The sequence below is a fragment of the Benincasa hispida genome, unplaced genomic scaffold (genome assembly GCF_027475165.1).
Source record: "Benincasa hispida cultivar pf3 unplaced genomic scaffold, pf3_genome.v1.1 HicScf44, whole genome shotgun sequence".
NCBI classification, from domain to species: Eukaryota; Viridiplantae; Streptophyta; class Magnoliopsida; order Cucurbitales; family Cucurbitaceae; genus Benincasa; species Benincasa hispida.
The window spans coordinates 11,837-33,098 of NW_028326536.1; the positions used below are offsets into that span (position 1 = coordinate 11,837).

At 36.3% G+C, this 21,262-nt stretch overlaps 2 protein-coding genes across 2 annotated transcripts; one reads left to right on the top strand and one right to left on the bottom strand.

Annotated features, from left to right (window-relative positions):
- Positions 1 to 814: 814 nt before the first annotated feature.
- LOC120092808 (abscisic acid receptor PYL8-like) lies at positions 815 to 3,888 on the top strand. Its single transcript, XM_090309938.1, has 4 exons — positions 815 to 930; positions 1,113 to 1,394; positions 2,248 to 2,463; positions 3,204 to 3,888. Exons 2-4 carry the CDS (start codon positions 1,242 to 1,244, stop codon positions 3,420 to 3,422), a joined length of 588 nt encoding a protein of 195 aa, XP_090166064.1. The 5' UTR covers positions 815 to 930; positions 1,113 to 1,241; the 3' UTR covers positions 3,423 to 3,888.
- A 1,418-nt stretch (positions 3,889 to 5,306) lies between these two features.
- On the bottom strand, positions 5,307 to 18,958 carry FTSH11 (FTSH protease 11). Its single transcript, XM_039051013.2, has 17 exons — positions 18,033 to 18,958; positions 17,483 to 17,636; positions 17,240 to 17,332; positions 17,027 to 17,112; positions 16,790 to 16,913; positions 15,972 to 16,091; positions 13,231 to 13,281; positions 8,484 to 8,545; positions 7,926 to 7,983; positions 7,642 to 7,767; positions 7,484 to 7,564; positions 6,946 to 7,075; positions 6,707 to 6,855; positions 6,303 to 6,584; positions 6,103 to 6,192; positions 5,964 to 6,017; positions 5,307 to 5,820 (listed from the first exon to the last, which is right to left on the bottom strand). Exons 1-17 carry the CDS (start codon positions 18,707 to 18,709, stop codon positions 5,665 to 5,667), a joined length of 2,493 nt encoding a protein of 830 aa, XP_038906941.1. The 5' UTR covers positions 18,710 to 18,958; the 3' UTR covers positions 5,307 to 5,664.
- Positions 18,959 to 21,262: the final 2,304 nt, after the last annotated feature.

Sequence of the window (21,262 nt, forward strand, 5' to 3'; positions counted from 1 at the left end):
TAACCATAATTTTAAAAATATGTTATATATATATACTAAAATGTTACGAAATCGACAATAACATTGTGTTAGCTATGTCAATGGAGTAGAGAAATAAAAATTTTATTAGAGAGAATATTATACAATACAGAATAATAGTACCTCAAGGGTTTGAGAATTTATATAGTGCACTTCTCTAAATCCTAGTGTCAGTGAGACGCTGTACTTAATCATTCGAAGTATTATATCATTTAACAGGCATTTCAATATAAATTAAATATCTTTCAAACAGCTCGAACTATTCAAAAGGTTGACTAAGATCTTAAGATTGAAAAAAAATATGAATTATCAATAAAACACTAGCCTTGGAAACTTATTTTTTGGTTTATAAAGTATAGTTAGATTTTTAGATGAGACAAAAGTTGACCAAACAAATCAATTTTGCAAAAATTGGAAGGGAGAAGAATTTTTTTATTTAAAAAATTAGGTGATTATTAATTCCTTAATCAGAACTGACCGATAAATATCTCACTTAAACAAAAATATCAACTGCCTTTAACGGTAGCAAACGGCACCGTTAGTGCAACGGTTTCAAATACAAATAACCGCCGACAAGAAAACGTAGGCATTTTCTTTTTCTTTTCTCAGTTAAAAATAAAATTCAACTTTCTATTTTTACCCAACGGTTAAAGATAACGACGAGAAAAGTCGGTAATAAAAGGAATGGGCATAGGACGTAATTATACGAAAAAAGTAGGGGTAGTTTCGGGATCGAAAATTTGTTGTCATTAACAAGAGATTATTAATATTTTAATACAGGAAAAAAAGCATAGTTAATTAAATTAATCAATTAATTAAGAGAGAAATTTATATGAAGCGGTAAAGAGGAGACGAAGGAAGAGAAGAAGAAGAAAAAGCTTTGAGGCAAAGTTCGATCGGTCGTCTATGGCGGTGAGTCTCCGGTGGCCGTTTCTCCAGTGAAACCAAATCACGGTTGTGTTTCTGACGGAGTTTTTCTGTTTATTAAGCCTTTTATGCCGGCGATTGGATCTTCCGGTTGCCGGCGATTGAGCGAGGACTTGGATTGTATAGGTTGATGTGATGATTTGACCTTTTTTTTTTTGGTTATACAGAGAGAGAGTTGAATTTTTCGGTTTCTTTTGTTTTGTTTAACTAACGACGAGGGAGGAAGGAGAAAAACTGGTTTGATTTAGCGGTGGAGTTTGATTTTGTTGTGTGGAGAAGGAGAATCAGTTGCGAAAATGAATGGAAACAACACTGTGAATGGGAATGGGAATGTAGGAGGATTCAGTGACGCGGAATGGGAGCTTATACGGAGGTACCACAGGAACGAGCCTGCTGAGAATCAGTGCACCTCTCGGCTAGTTAAACGCATTAAAGCTCCTGTTCCTCTTGTAAATCATCTTCCCTCTCTCTCCGTCCATTTTAAATTTCTGTTGCTAAAGATGCCTGTCTTTTTTTTTTTTTTTTTTTTTTTTGGGTTTTTTGTGCGTAATTTGTGCTTTCGAAATCTTAATTTACTTCTTAACATTAATGGTCTAAGAGGTTCCAAATTTAGAGGATCTGACTGATCGGTTTGGCATCAATAAGTGCTTTACGTATCATGATAATTTATATCTTATTTTATTGGCTTAATTGTTTCTATTGGTCTCTGCATCCTTTTATGTTTATATGGAAATCTGAATGTCCATGCATTATAACTTAATCATCACCACGGTTCCTTCCTTACCTTTTGTGGGTGAGTTCAATCCCTTGGATATTTTCTGGGAAGGAGACATTGTCTTCTCGGGGTGATTTAAGAAACAGCTTTGAAGAATACAGAAGCAGAGTATAGTAGCAATTCTAAATGAGTCAGCTGCTACCAAGAGGTTCTTTTCGTGAATTTTGGAGTTTGTTTTCTGCAGGTAGTTTTTGCAAAGAAAGTGGAAGGTATAGTCCTACTGTACCAACTTCAAGTAAAAAGTGTAAATACATTGTATCACTAGACATTGTATCACTAGGAACTAGTGAACTATGTTGCTTTATGTTTTCATTTGTTCTATAGCTGAGTTCATATGGAGGTCTTATGGAATTATTCAAACTTGGAAAGTGAACCATTATGGGTCTTTTGATCTTATTGAACAATAGATGTACAAATTTGTAATAATTATTACGGGTATATTGGTTTATTGTCATAATTTGGGTTTTTGGATTCTTGCCTTCATTGTGTACTGAATTGTTTTCTGAATTGGAAATTTTCATCTCCAGGTATGGTCTCTGGTAAGGAGGTTTGATCAACCACAAAGATACAAACCTTTTGTTAGCAGATGTGTTTTGAAGGGAAACCTTGAAATCGGGACTCTCAGAGAAGTTGATGTGAAATCGGGGCTTCCTGCCACAACGAGTACAGAGAGATTGGAACTCCTTGATGATGACCGGCACATACTTAGCATGAGGATTGTTGGCGGAGATCACAGACTAAAGGTATACGTCTTAATGTATTTTGTCTGTAGTATTTTATTTGAGAACTGCATGGTCCTGATTTTGGATGGACGTGTACAGTTTTTAATTGTTTAAGGTGAAAATAGTTGTCCTGTGTGTTTTCATAGAAAGTATGCATGAGAATTATCTGTAATATTCATAATTTTCCGAGCTTTTTATGCTGATATTCATCCTTGAAAGTTTGAAACCTAAATTGATCCAAAGTTTGTACATGTTCAAAAGGAGAAACCGTTGAGAACAGTTTTTATTGAAAATATTTGGACTTGCCTGTAATGATCATTTTATAGAGTTTTGCCATGATTTTGTTTCAAAATGAGCTTTTGGTAGTCATTTGTGCCCACAGATAATGCATTGGATTTGTAAACTCAAGTTGGCTTGAACTTTTATCATCCATGTAATTTCAACTATTTGCTTTTGCGGCATGTGCTTTGGAATAGAGAAAAATGAACATCTTATGATGAGTATCATGTGACTGTCTGACTAAGGATTTAACATCGATCAAAGCTTTATCATGATGTTAACTTTTTGATTGATGAATTAAACTGGAAATTCTGCTTTGTTTCTACGACAATATTTTAATGGGCACTGTAATAGCTATTGAAGATGTATAGTTCTCACTTTCTCGTTTTGGGATACCTAGTTAGATGCTTCATTTCACGCTCCATTTTTGAACAAGTGTCTAAATCAGTAATAATTCTAAATTATCGGCAACTTTCTTTCAGAATTACTCTTCAATCATTTCCCTGCATCCAGAAATCATCGATGGAAGACCAGGGACTTTGGTAATTGAATCGTTTGTGGTGGATGTGCCTGAAGGAAACACGAAGGATGAGACTTGCTACTTTGTGGAAGCCTTGATTAAATGCAATCTCAAGTCACTTGCTGATGTTTCAGAGCGACTTGCAGTGCAAGATCGCACTGAGCCTCTTGATAGGATCTAAAAAATGGGATTGGTAACATGTGATGTATGCAAGGGCTTGCCATGAATGAAGCCTCCAAGGCTCTCATATCTTTGGAGGCTTTGGAGATGGACTGGCAGGAGGGTATATTATACACAAATTAGCATACTCTTTTTTATCGGTTGATATTGTCTTCCTTTTTATTTTAGTTCAGCAAGTCATATCTAGTAACTGGGGAGTACAAAGGGTTCTTGTAAGGTTTGAGAAACTCTTAAGAATTTAGTTATTTAGAGAGAGGAAGAGAGAGAGGGAAGTCTAAATTCCTTCATCTAATTTACAGGGTTTTGTCCATGGAGGTGTATGCTTATTGATGTATATATCTGTGATAACAATGAATGGTTTCTGTATATTGGCGTCCTCTCTGTTTCAGTTTGACAAACTACAGTTAGTCGATGTCTGATAAGATGCTATGATTACTTGAGGTAAATGTAATATTATTTCTTGGTGGCGTCCTGTGTTTTAGGTTTCTCTGCCGTTTCATCACAAGGTATCTCTGATTGTTTGACATCAAAAAGCTCCATCTGAGCTGACATACATGCATTACTGACTTCTCTTATTACCCATCTATCTGCCAATGTCCCCATCTTCATGATCTCAGTTTTGTTGCATTTCTGTGTTACTTGTACTGTACATACTGATATTCGATTAGGGTGGACATCAGTGTCAGCAACTCGTGCATACATATAAAGTTTGATGGCAATGAAAATATCTGAGGTTCAAATTTTAAGAAGTTAAGCAAACTGTATTGGAATTATTCAAGTATCTGGTGAGAGTGGACAAATTGCTGCGGTTTGGATTCATGCAAAATATCAGGCTGATGGATTGAACTGTTCGTGTCTTAATTTTTATGGGTCCAAGGTGCATAAAATGCTCTCTCTCTCTCTCTCTCACACACACACACACACCAAACCAAATTCAGTTCACCTGAACCTATTCATGCAGGTGCAGCACTATGGATCCTATGACATCAGTGAAGCCTTTTCCTTCACTATGACAAAGGATGTCAGGTTTCTGGGGGTCCTGAATCTACCTTTATGTTGTCATTGCAGCCCATTTTCAAATTACAATTGAGAAGGGAGATGCTTTGACGCCAGGTCCATTCCTGCAAACTGTGAGTGTAACCTCTCTCTAGCTCTCTCTCTATCTCTAAGCCGACTGGCCTGCTTGACAGTAATTCTTGGGGATGAATCTAAGAACACGTCATGATCAGATTCACGGCACACGAATAAATGAAGAAAGAAACGTCTTTAGATTTTTTATTTTCTATGAGAATAATATCTTTTGATATTAAGTTACTAGCCATAGGGAATCGCTGATCATACACCAATAAGATACACTTGATCTTGAGTCTTGTATTAAGGTCCCACAGAGCCGTCCAAAAGGATCTAGAATTGGAGTTAGAGGAAAAAAACCCCATCGGCCATCAACCACCATAAGATTCATACTCAAATGATAGGCGCTTTTAACAGAGAATTTGCCTGGTTTATCATACACCCATATAACCTCATTCCTAGCTCTCCTCCCTCTAAGGGGAGGGGATACTTAAAATAACCGAAGCATCAAGGGGAAGGAATAGCAGGAGCTCACAGATTAAAGATTTGTTCCGATTTCCTTCCTGATTCAAGAGATGAGCCACTGTTTTTTTGTCTCTTACGGAATAGTGAGTGAAGCTCGGCTTGAAATTCCCCAAATTGAGCAGCTAGGATCACTCTCATAATATCTTTAGACACAATTGTGAGAGGAAAAAAGAAGTTAATTTAAACACTTATCTTAATGTTAATCAATCTATCTACATTCAAGTTCAGAGTAGCGAAAAGATTCAATAAAGGACCTTCTGTCTAATTAGATATCTGATAGCAAAATCAATGTCCAAGAAGAATAGTTTTTTTTTATACACCAACAGTAACATTTAACATAAAAAATTACATGTACTGTCAAAAAGGGGAAAGAAAAAAAGTGTCATAGTATTACAAATGCGTTCTTCCATGGGCATAATTATGAATAATTCCTGAAAAAAATAGTGTAAAGGGACTGATTGTTGTGTTCCAAAATTCACCCCACTTGTGGAAAGTGGCATAATACACAATCTTGCCTGAAAGAAGATGCTAGGATCCTACACTTACTGTCTATAACCCACCATTATATATTCAGAATAAATATGAAATGTCACCTTTTCTTTCACGGTTGTTTCAGGTACTTTACAGAGATAACAATGGAGCCTGATTCAAGCCAACACAAGGTCCCCTTGTTGTTCTACTTCTATTTGTTGGTCTGGCAACTGTCCTTCTCGATAAGGAAGTAGAATCCTCTTTATTTCTTCTGCACTGAGTGTCTCGTATTCTAAAAGAGCATTTGACAATGCATGTAATGCCTTCTCGTGCTGAAATGAAAACATCAAACGTTACAATCGAACTTGAAATGAATGATGTGAGATCGTTGTTCTCTGATTTAGTTCCTAAGAACTGGTTTCGATTTTTAGAAATGGGAAACGCGGTGGAGAAGGAATCAAAACGTAAAACTAACCTTTTTCAAGAGGGCTTTCACGCGATCATATGCATCTCTAAGGAGTTTAACCACCTGCACAAAAAATTAGATACTTTAAGGTTTGCAAGGAATTAGCTTGGACAGGTCATTCAAAGTGCTGAATGTGTCAATAACATACTTCTGCATCGATTCGGGATTGCAGTTCTGAACTCGGACGTTCTTTGATATGAACGGGTCCAATTGCATCACTCATCCCACAACTCGATACCTTCAAGAACAGCATTGAGAATGAGAAAGCAAAGCAATGCCCATCATATGATCGATCAATATTTAGAAAAATGAAAGAAACTAAAAACACAATCTAATGTAGTGAAGTACCATATATTGGGCAAGCTCCGTAGCTGTGTTAAGATCACTACTCGCTCCTGTAGTGATATGGTCCTGCCCAAATATGATCTCCTCGGCAACTCTTCCACCCATACAAACGTCGAGTCGTGCTAATAGTTGCTTCTTGCTAATAGATGTCTCGTCGCTTGAAGGAAGTTGTGTGACCATTCCTAGAGCAGATCCACGAGGCATGATCGTTGCCTTATGAATCGGGTGTGCACCCTCAGTGTTAAATGCAACAATTGCATGACCACTCTCGTGATATGCAGTGAGCTTACATAAGCAAGCATCCATACAATATTTAGAAACTTGATGCCGATGCTAAAACGTAGGTAATAATCAAAATAGCTAAAAGCATTAATCACAAAGAAGCCAATTTCTTCAGAAATTAATACCTTCTTTGACTCTTCTGATAAAAACATTGTTTTCCTCTCAGTACCCATCACTATTCTATCTTTTGCGAACTCCAGCTGCGAAGAGTTTAACTTCTCGGCACCATCAACGGCAGCTTTAATGGCTGCAATGTTAACCAAATTTGCAAGATCTGACAAGAAAACAAGCGTTGATTGATAAATATCTAAAATCATAAGATTAAGTAGTGATAGTTAAGGTATCTGAAGAGTCGAAAATTTACCTGCCCCATTAAATCCTGGTGTGCCCCGAGCGATTGCTTTAACATCTACATCATCATCCAATGGTTTGTCTTGTAAGTAGAGCTCTAGAATCTCTTGGCGGCCCCGTACATCGGGGTTTGGGACAACAATCTACAAATGAATGTTGGTTGGATGGTTAGTTTTTAAGTACTCAAGGAGACTGTAACTATAGAACAGTATAAAGAACAGTTATAATGGATTAAATCCAAATATTGGCTTAAGATCCTTCCATTAATGAACAAAATGATTCAAGGATCATCCAAGAGCACTATAACTTTTCCCAAATAGAAACCGAGATTGAATTGACCATCTCTAAACGAGAAATGATTTAGACTTTGTCACTCTGATATAATATCTGTAGCAGGAATAAATAGACAATAACTCATTACAACACGAGTGCACTAACTATATCATTCATACTTCACAATTCATAACAATATTCTTCACACCTATTGTTCACACAGCATCTTTCCTAAGAAAAGAAGAAGAAAAAACTTACACAGCTTCAAAGGAACTTACATGCCTGTCAAATCTACCGGGCCTTGTCAAGGCTGGATCAAGAATATCTGGCAAGTTTGTAGCAGCCATCAATATGATGCCCTACAGAAAAATGAAATTAAATCGAACTCCTCAATAGATAAGAAATCTCACGTATGCAGCCAATAATTATGATGTACCTCGTTTTGCTCAAAGCCGTCCATTTCAACAAGCAGTTGATGCAATGTTTTCTTTGTGTGGCCTTCCCACTGTTTCCTTGTGGACCCGACAGCATCTATTTCGTCGATAAAAATGATGCAAGGAGCCTGTGGAGGATAGGGAAAAGATGAATACTATAATAGGACTTTGACGCTCTCATGATATAAATTTGTCTATAGGGTAGACCCTTTTTTTCGTTTTTAAAAGTTTCCATGCCCCTTCGAGCGACTAAAGTTATCCAGATGCAGACTAAAGGGAAACAAACCTTTTTCTTGGCTGCTTGAAATAATGATCTTACACGCCGAGCACCAACACCAACAAACCTGCCAATTGAAAACACAATGCGAGTCAGCATCACTAATGTTGAAGTAAAACTCAGAAAGTCCCACAATCCTAAAGCTGATAGTCCCTGCTCTACACTAAAGACGTGAAAATGAAACAACATCGACACTAAAGCCCTTCATGGTATATAATTCTTATCCTTTTCATACCCTATCAACATCCGTAGAGATGTATCATATCTAAGTCAACACATGTATGCATTCACACGACAAACTTAGTTATACTTTTGTGTGAAATTCTTTACTCATTTGATTTAATTAAGCTTTTAAATACTTTTTTGAAGACAACTTCACAAGAATAATATTTTTAACCTTGCCGTTAATTTGTTGTTTATCATTATGAGGCAAATACTCATTGATTTCCTTTACTTGAGTAGGATTATAATTGCATGATATCATTAACATTAAATTCATGTCTCTGGAGAGGAAAAAGGAATGTATCCTAATGCAAGATCACCAATATGCACAAAAAGGAGGCTTACATTTCTTCAAACTCAGATCCTGCTTTATAGAAAAATGGTACACCAGCTTCACCAGCAATAGCCTTCAGGACAACAATTATATCAAGTCATCATAGAAAAACAATTAGACATTTCAGATTGAACAATTAAAAAAATCATGTCTTAAAAATTTCTGAGATAAAATTGACACCATCATATTATGAAACAACCAAAGAAATGAAAATATATATATATACACGCACATATATATACACACATATATATATATATGCAGTAGGTTTGGAATTATACATGGCAAGTAAATCTCCATACATCAATAGATTTGCAGTCATCTTCTTAATACCTATTCCACGTAGAACGTAGAATCCGGTTTAAGTAAAGAATGACTTAAACCATGAAAACATAAGGTTGTTACAGAAGAATATGAGTAGGATTGTTTCTTGTGGTTTGTTGGGGTGTGTGTTGTTATATAGAATCTTTTGGGTGAAAGGAACAATAGAGTGTTTGGAGGGTTGGAAAGGGATCCTAGTGATGTTTGGTCCCTTGTTCTCTTGGTTAAATTACAAAATTGGTCTCTATAGTTTAGAGAAAGTTATAATTTAGTCCCTATAATTTAATAAAACTCTCGTAAATAGTTCCTGTGATTTGATAAAACTCTCATAAATAGAGGACAAATGAGGGTTTTATCAAACCATGGGGACTAAATTATAATTATAAACCATAGGGACCTAACTTTCACCAAACCATAGGGATCAAATCTTCAATTTAACCTATTAGATTTCATGTTTCACTTTGGGTTTTGAATTTCAAAGTGTTTTTATAACTATTCTATAGGCACCATTTTGCTTGAATGGAGCCCTTTCCTTTAGTTGGTCTCGCTTTTGTGGACTTGGTTCTTTGTACGCCCTCGTAATCTTTCTTTTTTTTTCTCAATAAAAGTTTGTCTATAAAAAATAAAAATAAAAAAGGGGCGAAGAATCTAAATATTACAAGAAGAAAATATTGGGGATTTAGCACTTAGGTTGGTGCATATTTTTTATTGCCTTACACGAAGTAGAGCCTGAGTGACCTTATAAAAAACTGGAGGGCCTTTTCATAACCTAGTATACAAGAGCTTCTCTTATTTATATTTTGTAACTCAACAAACTTATACACTAAACTGGGATGTAGATGCTTTTAATCATAGTTTTCATCTCCCTATCTTGAGGATTCATCAGCTTTATGTTGGTCCGTGAATGGAAAAATCCACATTAATAATGCATTCGTACGGTCGAAGTTCTGTTATCGGATTTGTGGTTGGAAAGGAACAAAATTATTTTTGAAGAAAATTATTTTCTTTGGGCTGAATGGTTTGAGTCCATATCGTTTCAACTTCATCTTAATGCACTTTCAACTTCATCTTAGTGCTCTTCTTCTATCTTGTTGATTTTTCATCTTTTGATACAGTATTATTTGGATTGCTTTTTTATTTCCGTTGTAATTGTCTCTCCCTCGTGGAGTTTGTATCCTTTGAGGCTTGAGCAATTATTTCTTTTCATTTATTAAATGAAAACTTCTGTTTCTGGTTTAAAAAAAAAAAATTAAAATCACAGTTGGGCAGCTTAAGAAGCTTTTCCTCTTAATCTGTTTTTTCCACTATCAAAGCTTCACAATAACCCTCGTAAATCCTACTAAGTCCTTCTATCATAAAACCTAAAAACTCGAGCCATAAGGCATGTTATAATTCTATAGTTAGGGTTTTTCATTCTTGTAAATATTTTGTGATATTTTCCTTTTCTATGCTTTGTACACTTGTATATATTTATATCTTTGGTGAATGAATAGAGCATTCTGATTCTTTCTCAAACCTAAGAGTTCTACATGGTATTAGAGCTCTCTAAATAAACTTAGGGTTTTGTGAACCTTAGGGTTTGAGAATTTAGAACCCGTTTGTGATACGTTTAGAGTTTTGTGGAGAGGTGAGTTTACACTTTTGCTCACAATTGCCGTCTTTGGTCCGTTCGCCGTCGTTAGCCACCGCCGCTGCTGGGAAAAAAAAAAAAGGGCTATTTTTTTGACACCGCCCAGTCCATCGAGGAGCCCAGCCGCCGATCTACAAAACCCCAAAGTCCGGATCCCGTCTGACCAGCGCGTGGGGCTTATGCGCCGATTATTCCAACTTGCCGTCCGTCCGCGTCGTGCGCCATTGATTTTGGTTTGTCTTCCATGGGTTTCTTCAGTGTTGTTGACTTTTCTTGGTGGTGTGTTTGTTTGGGATATATAGAAATACTAACTGCTTGTAAAGACATCTCTTCGGTAAATTAGGGTTTGATTCTCTGCTGTCCGGTGTCTATTTTTTGAGGTAATGGCTAATAAGAAACCAGTAGTCATGTCTGAGATTATTCCTATGGTGTCAAAAGTAACTGAACACAAGTTGAATGGATCCAACTACTATTCATGGAGATCAAATGTTCGCCACTTTATTAGGAGCATGGAGATGGATGATCACATCACAGAAGAGCCATTGATTGATGCTAATAAGAAGATTTGGTGGCGGGACGATTCAAGGATGCTTCTACAAATCAAGAATTCTATTGACCGTGAAATTGTTGAACTAGTAAATCACTGTGAATCAGTCAAGGAACTATTGGAATATCTGGATTTCCTTTATTCAGGGAAAGAGAATATTAATAGAGTGTTTGATGTTTGTAAGACTCTATATCAACCTGATCAAGGAAAAAAATCTCTTACAAACTACTTTATGGAGGTTAAAAATACATGCACGGAATTCAATGCCATGATGTCAATCAGGATCCAAAAGTTCTAATGGCTCAACGTGAAAAGTTGTTTATCATGAGTTTTTTGGTAGGTCTTGCACCTAAATATGAGATGGCCAAAGATCAAGTGTTGTCAAGTTCAAATATTTCATCGTTGGAAGAAGCTTACACTTGAATATTTCGTACTGAGAAGACACAAGCAGTTACATCATCTGATTCTAGTAGTGCTTTGATTGGGCACACAAATGATTATAGAGGGAATAAGGGGGCTGAATCAAATAGCTCCAAAGGTCATCCCAATAACCAAATATCAAATCCAGGAGGTGTTGTTTGCTATTATTGTTATAAACCTGACCATACGAAACGTGAATGCAGAAGATTGCTGAATAAGGGTCAGAGGATGCCATCACCCTCTGTACATGTCGCCTCTACTCCTGATAATTTTGACAATTACGATTTCTGCAGAGGAGTTTGCTAAATTTCAGCAGTATCAAGAGTCATTGGGGGCATCATCTTCTACTCCCATTACGGCCATCGCAGAGACAGGTAACATTTCTAAATGCCTTCTTTCCTCCACGTCAAAATGGGTCATTGACTCTGACATTACAGACCATATGACAGGTAACCCCAATTTATTCTCTAACCTTTGTACATCTACCTCTTCACCTAATGTCGCTATAGCTGATGGAACCTCCACTCCTATTCTAGGATCAAGAACCGTCCATCTTACTGAATCAATTTCTTTGTCATCAGTTTTAAATTTACCACATTTCTCGTTTAATTTGATTTCAATCAATAAACCCACTCGTGATCTTCATTGTTGTGTCTCCTTTTTTCCTGGTTATTGCTTATTTCAGGATCTTACGACGAAACAGACTATTGGTAAAGGGCGTGAATTTGGAGGTCTTTACATCTTTGAACCACAAACACCTACGGCCATCACATGCTCAAGCGTGTCATATCCCTTTGAAGAGTATTGTTGTTTGGGTCATCCATCTATCTCTGTGTTGAAGAGTCTTCGTCCACAACTTCAACTCGAGCCATAAGGCAGAAAAAGAACCCTCTACTTCTCACGTTTGCTTCAACCAATTAAATAATATGGAAACCATGGACCATCTATTTTTTCACTTCTGGTGTGAATCAGTCTTGAAGAAAATACTCGAAGATTTTATTGAACCTTTAATCAAATGGCCTTGCCTGTATTTATAGGAAAATGACCCAACAACCTAAATAACTAACTAACTAATTAATGAAGACATTTAATAACCGGTTGTATCCAAACAGATCAAAAAGTAATACATTGGAAGAGTTAACAGCAGCTAACCAAACTAATTAGATACATCATATTAAAACTAAGTTTGATATCAAGAGTTGGAATTTCTCTCTTTATAAGAAACTGGGATATATTATTTTTTGGAATATAACAAACTCAGTGTGAAGAGTTGGAATATTGTTTTTAGAGTTTTTGATACAGCTATGGTCTAGTGCTAACCCTAAGGATGTTTCTCCCTTCTTCCTAAATTTTTTTTCTCAACGGAAGTTCGTTGGAAAAGCACCCCCTATTTCACTGATCTGTCTTCTATGATGGAAACAACCAGGTTAGATCATGACAAGAAATATCTTCGCTTGGTGTTGCTCAGTTAATTCACTTTTGATGATGTTAATAGGAAGAAACTAGACTTTTGGGTTTTGTATTGAGCATTTATGTTTTGCAGGTAGGTGTTGGGTACTTTTCCACCTGTCATAGAATTTACAAACAAGAAATATCTTCTCTAACCAAAAAGAACAACCAGTATTTCTACACCTTCTAAAGTGCATCTACAACTACTGAGCTCTTATGAGGGAAAAAGTCCAAATTACCAGTCAGTTGTCAGCCATAGTAGTAAACATATTGTTCAACAGAAGATCAACAAGATGAAAGCCAACAAAGCCATGAAGAAAATGTAGCATATACGATTCCAATTCTAATAAAGAACATAATATCGTATAGGAAAGCTGAGTGAAGTTTTTACCTTAGCAAGTAAAGTTTTTCCAGTGCCTGGGGCTCCTGTTAAAAGAATTCCCTGTAAATAAATCTTTTAGGCAAGTACCATATGAAAATGAATAAAGTAAAGATCATTGAAAGAAGAAAGAAGAAACAAAAAATGAAGGGGATTGTAAATAGAGAGATTAGTTCCAAGAATATATCAGTATTGTTACTTGTTATTGTTATTGTTTTTTATGAAACAACTTTCGTTGAGAATGAATGAATACAAGGGCTTAAAGAGGACAAAGCCCTCAAAACTCAAAAGGAACGCTTCTAAAGGAAAGGGCTCTAATTGTGCAAAATAGGACCTACAAAAACAAAAGATATATGATCTCCTTGCTGGTGGGCTACCCTTCTTGTGGTTTGAGTAAGACTTTATGGTTGGCAATTATCTGTGCATTTTTCTGGCATCCTTGGTGTGAACGGAATGGCCACATTTCAGAAATGTTTCCTCTTCTTTGACTGTTTTATAGATATGGTTCTTTCTACTAGTTTCTTTTGGTGTAAAGATAAACACCCTTTTGCTCTTTATAGCTTATCGTATTTCATTTCAAATTGGACAACCTCCTTGTAATTCACATCCACCAATTAGGTGTTTGAAGTTTTGCTCCTTTATTCTTTTTATCAATAAAATTGTTTCATCTTCCCCCCTCCACAAAAAAAAAAAAAAAAAAAAAAAAAAAAAAAAAAAAAAAAACTTACAAAACAGAATAATTATAGAAGCATGAAATCAAACGAAAGACCAAACATCCAAAGGGAGAAAAGACAACTCAACCCAGGCTAACAGAGTTTATATAAGAAAGCTCTCCAATTAGTCCAAATATCAGAAATTGAATAGTTATAAAAGGATTTACTAAGTCCATACCAAGAACCAGCAGCAAAAATAACAGTATCAAGAAAAGGAAGGCAGGTTCCAGTCCTTCCCTACTCAAATTCAGTGATTTCTCTCGATCCAAAGAACGCACACTTACAAAGAATGCATCTACTTGGAGAGGGAATCATAGAAGGATTTCTCCTTTGGATCTTGTCTTAGGTGTTGATGCTCTCTACCAACTTCTCATATGAAGACCTCTCGGGAAATTTATCCTTCCATACCATAGTTCAAAGATCCAAGTTTAGAGCTCTCCAAGAAAATTGAGATCTTCAAGGAGGGAGCTACATGTGAGATAAACTAAGGGTCAAGAGGCCTCAACCAGGAGTCAATGTAGCCCATGCGAGAGAAAGTCACTCCTAAAATTCCTCCTCCCAAATTCCAAAGCTCCTTTTTCTTTTTCTTTTTCTTTTATCTATTTAGTTTTCTGGATAACAGGGAGTGGGAGAATTTCGAAGCTCCTATTTCAAGCATAGGCTACCATCTTGAAGGAGTTAGTAGAGATGGCATAAAATTTGGAGAAACGAGAGGCTAGGGTACTTCCCAACCATAAATTCTCTCAGTCAGAAGGTAAGGTTTTAGCTTCAGCATAAAGGAGTACCCATTCAACCAAATTGCTGGGGTGAATGTTTTTTATACTTTTATATGAATATCATGTTTAGCGATACTTGGTCATACCAATTAAGGATTTGTAAATTGTTTTGAACTCACTATTTACAAATTGTTTTTAACTCACTATTTGAGGCTTATGCCTCAACTCAGGCCCCTTTAGCCTTTTAAAACATTGGGGAGGGGGATTTCTTAATGATAATTGTAATTATCACATTTTTCAAGTTATTAAAGTTAAGAATAATGCTCGTCGTTCTAAAGAAGTGCAACGATCTCTTGAACTAATTAAACAATGACTACTAATTAATTCTACAAGCGATGTAGTGGTGAGTTACTTAACATTGATAGAACTACTTCTACCGTTTTTTTAATAATTGTTAAATTTAGCTATAATTAGGCCCAATAGGTCATCCATCGGCATGAAGATGAACGAAACTATAATCCTTTTCTTCTGTTGATTACTAAATAACCGAGAACTGATTTTGTTGAATTTCGTTGTTCCTGCAAGTTTTTTAATAAATCCCAGGGTTAAATGAAGTTTTCAGAAAAACTCTTCTTCACAGTCTCGTGGACTATTCTCCCTTGGAGGATTAAGGTCTCTAGGAAAGTGAGATTCTTTACCTGGCAAGTTTTACGTGCCCGTGCGAATACGGGGGATCATCTCACTAAGAAACTTCCCTCACTCGTTGGGCCATTTTGTTGTATCCTTTGTTGAAAAGTGGAGGAAGATCTGGATCATAGTCTTTGGCGTAGCTCTATTTGGGAACGTTTTCTCCAGACATTCGACTTTTTGTTTGCTGGCCAGAGGGATGCTAGTGCTATGTTCGAGGAGTTTCTCATCAATCTGCCTCATGGGAAGAAAAAGGTCGCTTTTTGTGGCTTGTTGGGGTGTGTAATCTTGTGGGTTTTATGGGGTGAGCGGAATAGCAAAATTTTTAGAGGGGTGGACAAGGACTCTAGTGAAGTTTGGTCCCTCTTGTTCACTTTCATGTTTCTCCGTGGGCTTCGATTTCGAAGACCTTTTGTAACTATTCTATAGGTGCTACCCCCCCCCACACACACACAAAAAAAAAAAAAAAACCTTATACCAAAGTCCTTGTGAGATTAAACAACATAAACAAATTACAAAGCAAGGGACAAGACAAGCAGCCTGCTAAAGAGCTTCCAGGTAAGAAAAAGAGGAAACAAAGTGAGCATCAGATATAAGAAAACTACAAATGAAAATAAAGACAGTGACAAACACAAACCTTTGGCAACTTTCCTCCCAGCCGGGTAAACTTGGAAGGATTTTTCAGATATTCCACCACTTCTTCCAGTTCTTGCTTTGCATCATCACAACCTTTAACATCCTTAAATGTCTTGACATTCTACACGGAAAAGGTTACCACAGAATAAGAACCAAAACACTCCAAAAGAAAGGTTATGCATGAGAGTACATGAGGCAGAAAAGCTTGAAACACGAGCTTTTAATCAAAAGGAAACTTAATTCCTATTAACTACCTGCCAAGATACGAGCTTATTAAAATGTAAGACCAACTATACAAGAATAATGAAAAAGATAAGTTCTCTTCCTCTACCAATTCGCCTTAACTCACTCCTAGCCTAGATCGTACATTTCTGCCCAGGTTAATCAAAATGAGAACAATAATAGCCTTTTTCTACCGACGCCTCTACGGATGAAGGAAAAATCAATGATAATGAAACCATTATTTTAACAGATGTCTGTTATCACCGTTTTCGGTTTTCGTTTTCGGAACTGTTTTTAACAAATGACTTATAATTCATAAATGCGTAAGTTGAAACCATTATTCACAAACTACTGAAATGAAAATAAACTTGAACGACATTATTCTTCTTTTAATATATCATTTATCAAAACACATGAATAGTAAACGAAGGGAGGGGGGAACAAACAAACAAACTTCTTTACATTATTTGTAATCTAAAAAGCAGAAAACTATTTTGTAAACATATTCCAAGCAACCCCTAGCTTTTCATGACATCTACAATACTTATTTCACATACAATCAGTACAAAGAATCCACATGGGATACTTCGTATCTACCTTCTCTGGCATAACTTCTTTATTTAACTCCTTTGGGGCATATGAAGAACTTGATCCAACGCCTGAGGTTCCTATGCCCCCCAAACTCCCTATATATTTTTGAAGTGCGGTAGCACCCATAAACCTGCAAGAAGATTCTCATTTAATACGATTAACTAAAAAAACACAGAACCACACTGCATTTTGGGGGAGAAGGGAGAAGAACAATGGTAGAGATCATGAAGTAAAGGCTAATACCATACTAATCCAACAGCAACAGTGAAAAGTATAGTGGAGATAAGTTCTTGTACAAAACGAGACTTGTTGGGTACTTTAGGGTCAACCTTCAAAAGAAATTCACCTTATAATTAGGGGGGGAAATAATAGTTCACATAAAGAAACAAAATTAATATTTAACGATGAGGGGAAGTCCAAGAAACACCTCATCACGATAAATGATATAATATTTACCATTACTACATGCAATGGTTGTTTCTCAGAAATGCCAGGGTTCACAAAGGACTCCTCCACATTTCCCGAAGCACGCTGCTTCAACTCTTGTAGCTGTGCATATTTTATCAATTAGAAACAACCACAAGAATAATTAAAATTATTAATAATAATTAAGAACAAACCAAACAGCAATTAATCCGAGTGTGCTCATACAAATTAGAGTTCTTATGAAAGGAAGGGAGATTGATCAAACTTAAGTACCAATGTAGGAAGACTTGATGGCCTTCCACTTTCAGAATCTGGAAGATATTCAGCAATTGCGTTGGTGACAACAAGAGCTCGAAGATACTCCACCACTCCTCTGCTGTCTACAGCATGATCCCTTTGCTCAAAACGTCTAATGACAGCCTCGGGACTGGAAACGGATCCACACATTACAGAGAATGTGAAACAGTAAGTATCGTCTAGTTAATGACATATGAAATCATAATTCCAAACAATAACACTACTTGAAGAAGGCATTGTCAGAATTAGTTATTTCATCTCAGCAAATGACAAGGGGAAAAGGGAATGTTTCAGAACCAAAAGAGATTGATAAAACTCTATGGTCATTGCTACCATTGAAAACTAAACAGACGGTCCAAAAAGTTCGATTTAAATGAAATCACCATTCACAAATTGAACTTTTGTGAAAGTTGAGTATGTTGATTCTTTACAGTTCAAAATAAAAACTTCAAAACAATATCAATTAAATCGTCCTGTAGCGGCAGAACCAGTTTGCAATCAAGAAAAAAAAAGTTCCAGAACTTACCTCTGCTTATTCAACTCGGCTAATAAAGCACTCTGCTTTGCCGCATCCTTCGGATTCGCATCAGCCTCTGCAGTCAAGCGCTCTAAACGCTTCTCCTGCCGCCAAAACGGCCACCAACTATACCAATCCATTACAATTTCAATCACCTTCTGAAATCTCCTTCTCGTTGCTGCCCACAATCCCATCAAGAACACCACAAACGGCAACTTTCTCCACTTGCCCTCTTTCTCAGACTGAATTCCACTTTCGAATTCCACACTTCCAGGACTATCCAAGACTGGCTCAACAATTTCATCAGTAGCCATCACCCCAGACTCAATGTTCATCAAAATCTCCGAACTCTCACTACCCTCCACCCTACTCCCATCAAAATCCGCACCCTGATCGCCAAACCCACCAAGATTGAAATCTTGAGGACCAGAACCCATGTTGCCACCGGGAGAAGAAATCGATTCTGAATTGAAATTCCCATAGTCGGGGTGCAATGTACACGGAAGAGAAGAAGGAGAACGATGAGTAAATCGAAACCCAGAAGCCCAAAAGGGGTTGCAAGAAATGGAACGAGAAGGAAGGGAGAAAGAGAAGTGAAACCTTTGGGTTGAAGAGGAAGAAGAAAGCAGAGGAGGCAAAGAAGAAAGTGAAGGATTGCAAAACAAAGAAGCTTGAAGATTGACCATTACGGTTGAAACTCCCAAAATCCGAAATGGGTAATGGAAGTTGAGAGGAGAAATAGAGAGAGAGTGAAAAGAGAGCAGAGGGGGGGAAAAAAGGAGAGGGGGAGGAAGAAAGAAAGCCTTATCCTCAAAATAACAATATTTGGATTTGCAAACCTCTTCTTGGCGCCGGCTTTTTTACGCGGACTTTGTGAACCAGCTTTGTGGGTTAATCTTCCATGAACATAATCCTTCTTTCTTTCTTTCACGCTCTTTAAAAGTTTTCATTTTTTTTTCCCAATAAACCATTAAGACGTGAAACTAATCCCAAGAAGAGTGATAAGGATAGAGGACATCCAATTAGGTAACGTCATACCTTCACAGCAATATACACCGGAAATGGACAATAAAATTACAATAGCAATTACAATAACCAAAGAAAACCTCACTAAAATGTTTGGCAAGTGCAATAGTGGCATCCACCATGTTATATGTTTCAGGAATATCAAAGTTCGGATCATTTAGGGCCTAAATGATATATGTCGACTTTGACTCCGCCAATAGAGGTTGACACTCCTCTCCTCCCAATTGGAGAAGGAAATAAAGACTAGCTTGAATAGCCTCTCCTTCCAACATCTCGATAGGTCGCCTTCTATCGAATCTTTTGAACCTAGTACAGATAGGAAAGCCACAAGAGTCACTCTAGATTTTGAGTTGGATTAAGGGTTATATTACAAATTTTGTCCTTATAATTTCATAATGTTGAAATTTAGTCTTGATAGTTTTAAAAGTTAGAATTTAGTCCTTACGGTTTGGTAAGCCTTCATAAATTACAAATTTGATCTATATAGATTCTAACTTATTTTGCTCTTTTTCAAGGTTTTGGTGGAAACTACTTGTCATATTATGTGGGATTGTAAATTATCTAAATATTTTTTGACTGCTTTCTTCCCCTCTACCATTAGAATTTTTACCTGTTCCGACGTATTTTTTTTCCAACGCATCAGTTTTCGTTGGCATAGACTGATTTCTCCTGACGTAATTTTAATTCGTCGGCCAAAATGAAGCAACCTACATTTTTTTTTACATATTTATGCTGACACAACTAGACACTTATCTCGAGACACAACGCGTCGGCCAAAGTTAAAAAAATATATATATTTTTTCTTTTTCTCCCATTTTTCCGATGACGCAAAAAAATGCATTGGTATAACCTATCCCAACGTTTTTAGTACTTTGTCCGACAGTGTAGGAAAAGGTGAAAATTCTTGTAGTGTATTACAAAAATTGTCCCTATAATTTCATAATGTTGAAATTTAGTCTTGGTAGTTTTAAAAGTTAGAATTTAATCCTTACAATTTGGTAAACCTTCGTAAATTACAAATTTGATCTATATAACTTCTAACTTATCCGACTCTTTTTCAAGGTCTTGGTGGAAACTACTTGTGTCATGTGAGATTGTAAATTACCTAAACATATTTGGATTGCTTTCCTCCCCTCTAACGTTAGTTTTTGGTGGCCTGTGGTTGTTGGTCAAACTCTTGATTATTTGGCCTGCCTTAGGGAAAATTCAGTCCAAAGAGGAGTTGGGCGGCATTCTAATAATGTTGTGGCATATTTAGTCTCACAAAACCTCATTTGGTTCTTGGAAGTTATCTTTTCATTTAAACGGTCGATGAAAGTTCTCAAGGCAAAGCTATTGTGTAAGGTTTGAGAGGCATGTTTTGATGGATGTCATGTCGGATTATCTTGAAGTGATTAGTCTATTACATTTCTTTGATTCTTATTTGTCTGAGGTTTGCCTTTTTGTTGAAGAAGCCTTAAGCTTGTTAGTTACTCAATAGGCTAACCGTTTGACATCTTTAAGCTTTAAGCTTGTTAGTTATTCATAAGCTTTTAAGCTTTGATTCTTATTTGTGGAATATTAGACATTTTTGTAAAATTCTTAAAGAGGAGAATAAAGTTACTCATGGACTAGTCGTTTTGACATATTTTTCTTGTGTTCTTTAGTTTAGAAAGAGTATTTTTCGGCTTTGATCCTCTTCCAAATATCTAAAAGGGAGTGGCGTTTGGTTGTCGTTTTTGGTTAGATAAAAAAAAAAAAGTATATTTGTATCACGTCCATAAGTATGGGTGGTAAAAAGTTTCATATACTTTTTGATTTTCTAATTTAAGAGGTCTTGTACTAAAGTCATGGATTTTTGGTAATAAGCATTGTTGAGATTGGTAAGACACAAAATTGAAAATATATACGTATTGGTATCGATTAAAATCCAAGTTAATCAAAATTTAAATGCACAAAAGCCAACCATTAAATCAAAACTCACAAATTTAACCATGTTATGATATCTATATCTAAAACCACTCATGATTTCACATTAAGGCCCAAATCTTTAAATTGATTGGATGCACCTTCTTTTGTAGTAAACCATGAGGTAAAGATGAGAACATTTAACACATGGAACGAATGTATGATGCCTTAATTTATTTATTTTTAGTTTAAAAATCATAGAAGCAGGAAACCAAACACGTCAATCTTTGAGATGATAATAGTTTCAAAAAATATTATTTTGTAAT